The following is a 10,656-nucleotide window of genomic DNA, read 5'->3' on the forward strand; positions in this document are numbered from 1 at the left end:
ATCTGGCCCCTGAACTAAAATGTGTTTGAAACCCCTTGGTCTAGATTGAGACATTTTAAAAACATGTTTAAGCTTCAAATCGTCAAAATATATAGTAGTTTGTAAAATTTTACACTTTACGCTATGCTAATCATAGTTTTTCAAGATAACTTGACCACATCTTCTTTGGGGTAATAGGTATTGCTTACTAGAAATAAACTGCAAATTTATACAATTAGCTGTATGTGTAATGCTGGCTAAAACTAGCTCTATAATCATCTTGGGATTCTAACTATATAACTTTCTGAAAGGCTAGATTAAAGCTTTAACCTAATGTATTTAATTAAATATGTTTTACTGAATATGTATTTTATTATATTTCCACTAAAAATATTGTCTTCCTTTACAAAAATCGAACCATATGTATACAAAAATGACACTAAAACCCCAACTATCTGAAGCCGCCATTTTTCAAAGGACTGCATTTCCCATGATGCCTCACACCGCATGAGGCTACCCTCCCTCCATTTCCCCCTCGTGATGCGGTCCAGCCAATGAGGAGCGTCGTTACAGGCGCAATGCGGCGGTCGGGATGTAAGGAGCAATGGCGACGGCCGAGCCGGAGCTGAACTGGATGTGACCAAACAGGCGGACTGGAGGCAGTTTGAACGTTTCCTCTGGTAAATACACATGAGCGAGAATGAGCTGGAGTGTTCACAGCAGCAGTTTAACCGATAGACGTCAGGTTTAATGCAGAAAGAAATGCCACCACAGATTAATGAACAGTATATTTTTTCAATTAAAGTTATTCATGGATGGATGCTGTTTCCATAACCACTGTTGGTACTAACGTGGAATGAAATAAATGTTCCCAAAAAGACAACTCACATCCTTATCGCCTACTTGGTGGTGTTAATGTGGTTAATTTGTGTCATTTCTTTGTCTTTTCTTGTGTCAGCTGATGCTATTTGTAGGCCTGTAATCCTTGGATGAATCTTTGTGGTTGTTTTAAATCTCTTTTCACACCTCATTATGCTTTGGTTTTCTGTCATTTTGTGTGTTTTAGGTTTATTTGTTTGGGAAAACTGCATCATTTTAATCTGTGTAATTATTTTATGTTTTCATAGTTATAGTTTAATTGAGTACTTCTAGGTTCTCTGTTGTATTGTTTATATTATTGCATGTTATTATTTTTCGTTATAGTTTAATGCATGTTTTGTTGTCATTTATGTCGCTGTGTATCTATTGTTCTTATAATTGTGCTGTTTAGTGTAAATTTGTGTACATTTCTTGGCCTTTAGTGATAATTTTTCATCTCTTTACGGTTACTGTTTGTCATTTAATTTCTGTTTCTGTTTAGTTATTTAAGTGTCTTCTGTTGTGATTTGGCTCTTTGTAGTTATTTTACTCTTTGCTACTTTTTGGTTATTTGCTATGTTCTCTCTTTACTGTCAGTTTTCAGTCTCCTTTTGTTGTGATAATGTGTAATTTTCTCTTCAAATGTTTTATGTGTCTTTTTTTCATGTCACTTTGGGATTATTTTGGCTGTCTCTCGTCATTCTGTGTTTTTCTGAGTCTCTCACTGGTCATATTATGTGTTTTGGTAGTAATTTTGCATATATTTAAAATCATTTGCATCACTGTAGTTGTTTGTGCCTCCTTTGAGTTATATCATATTGTTGTTTTGTGCTCATTTTGCGATCTCACCATTTGCACTAATATCATTTTGTGTGGTTTTTTTCGGGATGATTCAGTTTTAACGATAGTGGAAGTCATTTCACATAAATTTCACTAACATTTATGGTATATTTTTCTTCTTTTTAAGGCTGTCTCAGTAATCTCTTCGTCCCGAAATGGAAACGGAAGTCGCCGTGTCGCCCTCGTCGACCGTCATTTCGCCCTCGCCCGCTCAGCGTTTGACCAATCAGTCCAACAGCCTGTCTACAAAGCAGCGTGACGGCAGCAGAAAGTCGACCTCCACCACCCCCGCCTTCCTCTCTAACCTGGGCCGTGCCACTCTCCGGGGCATCCGCAAGTGTCCTCAGTGCGGCGTCTACAACGGAACCCGCGGCCTCAGCTGCAAGAACAAAGCATGTGGCGTGTCTCTGAGAAATGCCTCGTCGACGGGGCGGAGCAGCAAGAAGTGTACAGTGGAGGCGGTGAAGGTGATAATAGACAGTGAGGAGCGGTGGGGGAAGGATCTCGATGACGGAGGAGGTGGAGGAGGGATGCTGGGTGGCGGCTCGGGTGGAGGCGCCCAGGTGTTTTCAGTGTGCCACAGAGGAAGAGGAGCCACGGCCACCCAGTGGGGCTTCGTGGAGCTCGTGCCCACCGACACCGCGATAGCCACCGGGGACGGGGCCACCCTGCTCACACGCATCAACCTGGGCCGCTGCTTCTTGTCCTCTTGCAGACAGGGTCAAAGGTCAAACCAGGGTGATCCCGAGTCCTCCAAGCAGTCCTCGGAGAACCTCTGCGTCCACATCAAGCAGGCCATCGAGTGCAGGAGCAGCGCCACCCCACTGACCTTAAAGAGCTCCGTGCTGGAGGACCTGCAGGCCTCCATCCAAGCCAGGGAGGAGCTGTGGAGGCTGGCCACAGAGTCCCCGGGGCCCCTGGTGCAGCGGGTCTCCAGAGACACCCTGGTGGTGAAGTGCCACACAGACGCGCAGCATCCTCTGGGTCTGCTGCACCTCACAGTCGGTGCCGGGGGGCTTTCAGCGGAGGGCGTAAAGAGCGACCGGAGTGTTTTTCACTGCGCCTGCCAGGTCGGCACAAAGAGAAATAAACCCAACGTGGAAGGCGGAGGCGCATCATTTAACTCACACGCTGCTCCTCTTCCGCTTCCTCTTCCTCCTGGCTCGGTCACATCACAGCTTTGCCTTCACTTCTATGCCTGCGTGTGCGCCTTCGCAAGCGACGAGAAACTGGCGTCAGAGTTCGCTGCTTTCATCAGCCACACATTCACTGGTACAGTAAACCAGTCACTCAACACTGTTTTAAAAGCAAAATGATGAGTTTAGATGGTTTTTAATCACATTCATCTATCAGATAGACCAACTAATTTAGGGTGGTTGCAATTTATAATATTTCTGCTCATGTATAAGTACAAATTAGAATTTGTTACTAGATGTTGGTGCACATGGAAACATTAGTCTTGCAGATAACTTTGATTACAAATAGAGGGAATATTTAGAGCATGTACTTTGTGTACGCATCAAATCTCAATCTGTAGATAATTCATCACACTGTGAACAATTGGATGAATAATTGTATGAATACAGACGAGAACAAATGAAATAATGCTAAAATAAATTCTAAAAGAGAAATCTATTCGATAAAGAAATAGAAAGTCAAACAAGTAAAAAAAAGAAAAAAAGGGTATTTTATATAAATATTTGCTCTTTTTACGCTTAAGATTTGTGATATTTCAGAAAATAAAAGCTATTAACTAATTAAAAAACACAAATTAAGTACGATAAAAATATGCATGCAGTATAGTGTATGATATATTGATTTATTATTATTATCAACGGCAAATAATTTGCTGTTTCAGCACTGATGTTCAGAACTGTTTCATGAATATAATGTTATTATGTAGGTTGTTGTTTTTCTTTCCTCTCAGGTGTGCAGCTGAACTCCTCCAGTAAAACAATCGTCCCCGGTGAGAAGCCGCTGCAGCAGGTCGAGTCCGTCGGCTCTTTTCACAAAGTGAAGAAACTTCGCTTGGAAAACTCCGTCTCTGGTACCACGTTACTGTCGGCCTGAAACTCCCACTGTCCTCTCTCCTACTGACCTGATGCTCTTTAACCTCCTCCTCCTCCTCCTCCTGTGTGTCTGTTAAAGAGACTTACATCCCCCGAGACATCTGTCTGCATCTTTATCATTCCTCCTTCTAATCCTGCTGCAGCGCTAATCCTGATCCACTGTTTAAAAAAAAAAAGAACAGAGTGACTCCGAAACATATTTTAATTCATGGCTGTAGAAATGTTTGCCGGCATTTTAATTACATCAGATTGAAAGTCTTAAATCTTCTGGGTTTGCTCTTCTTATCTGCATCTTCGTGGGGTTTTGTTTTGTCAGGGAGCGCTCAGGTTGTGGACGAGCGAGCTGTGACCATGAGTTTCAATCAGTGGCTGGCCGGCGTCACCGAGAGGATCCACCAGACCATGCACTACCAGTTCGATGGTAAACGGAGCTCGAGTTTCAGGCTCGGAACGTCAAAACCTTAAAAAAAAAAATAGAAATTCAGTTTAAAGTTGCCTTTCGTTTCTGTTGTGCCAACTTTCTCATAATAAGAATATTAAAGATAAACTTTCAGAAAAGGCAAACTTAAGCCAAGAGAATGTGCATAGTGCATTTAAAAACAACCCAGGTTGATCAAAGTGCTCCACAGCTGAAAATAGGAAAAAACACGACGCAATATGTCAGTAAAAACGAGGCCAGAGTGACGTGTCGGTGCTCAACTACAACTAAAAGCCAGTGAAGTTGAAGGGTTCCACAGACGGAGTGCAGCCACGGGAAGACACGGTCACTTCTATATTTGAGTCTGGATCAGGGAACTTTGAGGACCACCTGATTAACACTTTAAAAGCAATTAATACAATCTTAAAAACAATTTTAAAGGAGACAGGAAGCCATTGGGGTGAGGCTAAAACTGGAGTGATCTGCTCCGGTTTCTTTATCTGTATCAGCTGGAGCCGACGAAGAGATCATGGCCGATAAACGGGCAGTTGCAATAGTCTACCTTACATGTATTAAGGGCTTGTATGACTCTCTCAAAGTTGTGGGAGAGATAAGACTTTTATTTTGGTTAAAGTTAAATGAAACTCACAAGACTTAATAAGAAATAACTGGAATAAAGTATTTAAATTACTGAGTAATGAAGTAAAATATAATGAAAAAGGAAATGATATAAAATAAACTTGAAAAGAAAACAGTCACATGAAGTACAAAAAAAAAAAGGAATAAATAAAAATATAAGATGAACTCATTTAATCATATTTTCAAATGAAAGGGGGTCTATAAAATGCACTTTAATAAATTATTTTAAATAAGGGGCTTGAAACTAAGTGAAGTCTTTTCAGGAAGCTCATTCTTAAATTGAGAGGTAATCATTTCGCGGTTGTTAAAACATATGTAGTTCTTTCATTTGGCCACATGAGGGCAGCTCACACAAATAATCTTTTTATTCTCTAGTAGTGAAAATCTGTAAAACTTCATTAAATGTGTTATGAACATCAATAGTCCCACTGAGCTTCTTTTTTTTTTGCTCTATTAAATATAGAAAGGGCCTGAATAAGTAGTTTAATACGTATAATAACCTTTTAGATATAAATAAAAATGTCTTCATGTCTAAATTCCACATGTATAAATAAATGTTTTTTGATTTTGTTTTTCATGAAATTGTGTATCTTCCCCTAATGTTTTTTGTTAAAGTTGGTTTTGATGATAAATACTGAAATGAAGGATCGGGATACTCCGACTGAGTTACAGGCGTTTATATCCTCATCTGATTCCTCTTTGCTCACAAAAAATTATTGTTTTTAAAAAAAATGTTGTCCTCTTCAGGTAAACCTCAGCCTCTGGTCTACCACATCCCCCTGGACTTCTTCAATGCGCTGCAGCAGCGTCTTTCGCTCGGATCGAAGAAGAGGAGACTCCCAAACTTCACAACGGGTGAGATTTTAATAACAAATGCGGCTTCGTATTTAATCCATTAGAGCTACGACAAGCAGCTTCAACGCTCCTCGGAGTGACACTGTGGACATAAACACAGTCTGGAGATGGAACTTTTTTATTTTTAACATCTTGACATTCTTCATTCCTCCTGAAAATCACCTTGTTCTTCACAAATATGTTACACATTTTCAGGGATAAATGATCAGTTATGTTTAGCACATTTTCCAGGTGAGAGCCAACCCTCTAGTTTTCTTTTTTCATTCAAAAGCGTCGTTCTTAAAGTTTTCCTTAATAAAGATCAGTACACTTCATTTATTTCAACAGCAATTTTTTGGGACATTTGTTTGCCGGTTGGCAGTTGTTTCCAAAAACCGTGGGTTTAAGACAGTTTTAATGTTATTTTCAGTAAACAAGATAAACATTCATTTGAGAAATATTGGCTAATATAACAATTTTTAAAAAAAATCTAATTATTTTAAATATCAATATATTCAGTTAACTTTGGCAATAACAATAAAAAACAATTTTGTAAAAAAGAAAATCTAAATAAGATTAAAATCCAAAATTAAATTTATAATCAAAAATAAGTGAGCAAAAAAAAAAAAATTTATATAAGAGGTCTGTGGCGCACATTTTAAAAGTGATAAACGAGTGAAGTGAAGTGATGATTTCTGACTAAACAAACTATTAAAAATATGATCAGACCTCTGGGTGTGTGTGTGTGTGTGTGTGTGTGTGTGTGTGTGTGTGTGTGTGTGTGTGTGTGTGTGTGTGTGTGTGTGTGTGTGTGTGTGTGTGTGTGTGTGTGTGTGTGTGTGTGTGTGTGTGTGTGTGTGTGTGTGTGTGTGTGTGTGTGTGTGTGTGTGTGTGTGTGTGTGTGTTCAGCATTTGTGAGAAACGATGGTCTCCCTCTGGGCTCTTTTTCGAAATACACCTGGCACATCACCAGTATCCTGCAGGTCAAACGCATCTTCGACACGCCGGAGGTAAAAATAAAAAATAAACTCTTACTCACGAAACTTCACCGCGCCGTTTCACTGGATAATGATAAATAAAACTGAACTTTCTTTTTGTTTGTCAACCAGTTGCCCCTGGAAGTCACTCAGAGTTTTGTGAAAAACGCAGATGGATCGTACTCTCACTTCCGCTGCCCCGAGCCGCTGCCCGAGCCGGATTTACCCGAGGGATTCAGGACGGATCGACCGCAGGCGATACGACCGATGGAGCTCCGCACCTTCCTCAAAGTTGGTGAGTGATTGTTTTAATTTGTCCTGCAGCTGCAACAAACGCCAGGGAGTCGGAACGTAGCTTTTGCAATGAGAAACCTTCAACTTCGCCTTAAAAACGCGTCGCCGAGCTGTTTCAGTTCTGCTTCTTGTCATACTTCAGTCGTTTGAGTTCAATCATAGTTTTCAGGAAACTCCAACGAGTTGGAGGCTCCACTGTTCACATCTCTGTATTGTTTTAGGTCCGGGCTCAGCAGAGCAGAAAGAGGCCAGTCCATTCGTGATCGAGTGGATCCCTGACGTCCTCCCCCGCTGTCACATGGGCGAGCTCAGGATCAGCTTCGAGTTCGGCCACCAGCAGAGCGGCCAGCCGGACAGCTTCGACAACACGAGCACGGCGGACAAAGGGAGTCGAAACAAGTCCGAGTGCAGCCAGCCCAAACTCCCCAAGGTCGCCGACATTCTCCAGGTTGTCATCTAAAAGCGTCCATTTGTTTGACAGTATGCGACCTCCACTTTCATCCTTTTATTAAGATAATTATGCAAGCTATCGATACTCAACTGCCACGTGTTATTATCAGTGTCTTTAGTCACTAGATTAAATATTTATTCTCACAGCGGAAGTGAGAGACAAAGTATATTTCTCAAACCAGAGTCTATTTTTGAATAAAAATAATAATAATAATAATAATGATTTTAGCTTGTAAAATAAAGTGAGATATCATGAAACGAGTGTTTCACTGACTCCATTTGTGGTGTTTGTTTTACGTTAAAGGGGTCATATTATGCAAAATTCACTTTCTAATTGTTTTCCAACAGTAATAATCGTCCCCATACCTGGAATGACGCCCCAGAAGTGAAGAAAGTCTGTCCTCTCTCTCCCTGGATTGTTTACATTTTTTTTTTTTAAGTGTGTAGCTCCAACCAGCCAATCAGAAATCAAACCCTAAGTAGTGTCATCGGGGGTTCAGCCAATCCCAATCAAGGTAGGCCCTCCCTTTGACCCGCCCACAATCAGGCAGCTCTGCTCTGGCACATGGCACCACGAGAGGAAGTACTTCCTCCTCTTCCCAAGATGGGCATGTGTGGGCGGGGCCAGTCAAGCAAACAAAGACTCAGCAGATTCTGAATGTAGCTCATATGATTGAATATTCAAATGGATGACAATCAAGGAAAAGTTGGATTTGAGGTAATGAACTTTGAACACAACGTTTTTGAACCAACGAGACCAAGTGAAAGTGTATCTGGATAATATGACCCCTTTAGGATTTAGGAACATGAAACTCATCAAATGGATGAAATGTCTCTTTACTGTCAAAAATAAACATGTAACTGAAATATATGTGTTCATATGGTGTTTGGTTCAGAGTTTCTTATTTATTTATTTATTTAAGCTTCTCCAGTATCTTAATCCAGGCTGAAATATTTTTAAAAATTGCGTTGTTACATGAAAGTTAATGTGTTCATAGTTCATTCTCTAAACTGTTTAGTTATCTGGAACCGATCCCAGATAACGAGACAGGACGAACAAAGAGACTATCACACACATTCACACCTACGGGGAATTTAACGTCACCAGTTAACCTCAAACAAGTGTTTTTCGGCTCCCAGAGAAAACCTTCGCATGAGCAGGGAAAACATGCAAACTCCAGGCAGAAACGCCTCCCAATGCTGGAATCGAACCAGGGATTTTCCCACTGGGAGGTGAGCGTGCTAACCACGGCAAGATCATGCAGCACATATCCACATATGCACGTAATAAAGTTGTCTTCAAGATGGAAATAAAACATGAGTAATGCAGGTAAAAAAAATAATGAAGTAGTGGAACTACTGCAGTGTGTCAGGTTCATTTGTTTCAGGTCTGTGTTCATAGGTTATCTTTATATTTGCAGAGACTTACTATATTTCAAGACTTGTACGCACTTATATTTGTGGTTTAATTTTGTATTTACTGCGGTTGTGTAGCAGCTTTTTGCCACTTTTAAAATGTTTCCCTTTGCATTTTGATATAGTTTGTGTTTTGTCTTTTCCCTATAAAAGAGAAAAAAGCAAGATTATAAGAATTAAAAGATAATGGAGACACATTTAAATTATAAAATGAGCTTTAATTGTAAAAACAAAACAAACATATAACAACAGCTGTGGACTGAAGTAAATTTATAGGCATTTATGACAACAGTTGTGCTTTTTATTGTCTGTTGATCCCAACAATTATATCGTATAATGCGAAAAACATTTACAACCCTTGAGCATAAATTATTGCTGAAACAGCATGAGAGAGAGAGAGAGGGGCTGTTAGGGGGCAAAGTGTGGTTTAATTTCTGTTGGAGGGGCTCATCCTCCCTCCCTGTGAGCCCTCCTGCGTTATTCAGAGTTCTACCAGCAGGTGGAAGCTGAAGCCTGCTGCTTCACTGTCAGAACATCATTCCCCTCTGTGTTTGGAAATGAGCTAAAACACAAGAAAAAAAAAACTAAATCAGGTATATAACTGCATTTCATGAATTTGGCTCCGACCGTTCTTTCCTCCCTTCTGGGCATCACAAAGCGGCGATTACACACTCGCTGCGTGATACATCGCTGGAAACATCACACATGCTCAACAAAATGTGTCCAAATGCTCATGAATTAATTAAGATTACAAGTAAAAACCACGAGGACGTGACGCCAAATTGCGGCTCAGAATAGCAGCTTGCCTACTTGTGCAAAATACATTGGGGGGGTTGTGGGCGTTGAAGAACGGTGCCAGCCTCCGGCCTCGTCTTCCCTCACAGGCCCCCAGGACATCACTGAGCTCAGCCTCTGCCTGCACGGTGCTGGGGGGGCGGGGGGGGGGGGGGGTGTGGGGGGGGGGAAGGGGCGCCCCGGCTGCCAGACAGCTCTGAGCCACGCGTTTAGCTGTTTGTGTAGTCTGTCAGTCACCGAGATGGGAGACGCATCAATCCTCTCCTGGAAGGAATAGCAGGCACATTGTGACAAGAGAGACTTCCTCCATCGCCTCGGAGATGTGTTACAGGCAGAGACAGCGAGGCCCTCAGAGGAGAGCAGGAGAGGGAAGAAATGTTGGAAGGAGTATGAAAAGTTAGACGCGAGTTTAAATAAAAACTAGAACCGTCTCGCAGTTTCTTGTGGAAGTTTCGGCTGACAGCGTCTCTCTCTGAGCTTTTCATATACTGTACCGTATGTGCAAACAGCATCAGTGCTGTGATTGGATGACAGTTACTTCTTTGGAAATTTGTGGAATTTTTTTTTTATTAAATATGGGAGATAAAAGAAAAGAAGACGTTTCTGTATTGAAGTATGGTGTCTTCCAAAATGTGTAAATGCAGGATGATCAAAGTGATCCTGTACCTTATTTGAGGAGTTAGAAAGCTCTGCGGACGAAGCTCACTCTCATGTTTTATAAAATATGTTGCAGCATACATTTTTCTTGATCATTTCTAACCTGAATTGATGATTTCTAATGAAAAACTCAACTTTATTTTTATTAAAACACCTTTTTCTATCTGAATCTAACATAAATATAATGAATTTAGTATCAAGAAAATAAACCTACTGTGGCTGTGACTCATTTAATTCAGTTCATCCTTGAGTCTAAACAAAACGTGAGAGATTTTTAAAGATTTACAATGAACTTATTATTTAATGTTATACTCCTCATTAAGGAGCATTCCTCAGTGACCTCTCAATGACTTTGATAATTGACCACCAAAAACCAGTACATCCTTGTGTCCACTTAAAGAAATTGGTTGATTTCAAATATATAACCCGA

General features: G+C 40.7%; 1 protein-coding gene across 1 annotated transcript; it reads left to right on the forward strand.

Annotated features, from left to right (window-relative positions):
• Positions 1-548: 548 nt before the first annotated feature.
• On the forward strand, positions 549-8,229 carry cUnh2orf42 (chromosome Un C2orf42 homolog). Its single transcript, XM_080476249.1, has 9 exons — positions 549-659; positions 1,805-2,949; positions 3,605-3,724; positions 4,063-4,167; positions 5,551-5,658; positions 6,547-6,647; positions 6,747-6,909; positions 7,130-7,356; positions 7,707-8,229. The coding sequence occupies exons 2-9, from the start codon at positions 1,833-1,835 to the stop codon at positions 7,707-7,709; spliced, it is 1,944 nt and encodes a 647-aa protein (XP_080332375.1). The 5' UTR covers positions 549-659; positions 1,805-1,832; the 3' UTR covers positions 7,710-8,229.
• Positions 8,230-10,656: the final 2,427 nt, after the last annotated feature.

The sequence above is a fragment of the Lipophrys pholis genome (genome assembly GCF_963383615.2).
Source record: "Lipophrys pholis genome assembly, chromosome: 12".
Classification (NCBI taxonomy): domain Eukaryota; kingdom Metazoa; phylum Chordata; class Actinopteri; order Blenniiformes; family Blenniidae; genus Lipophrys; species Lipophrys pholis.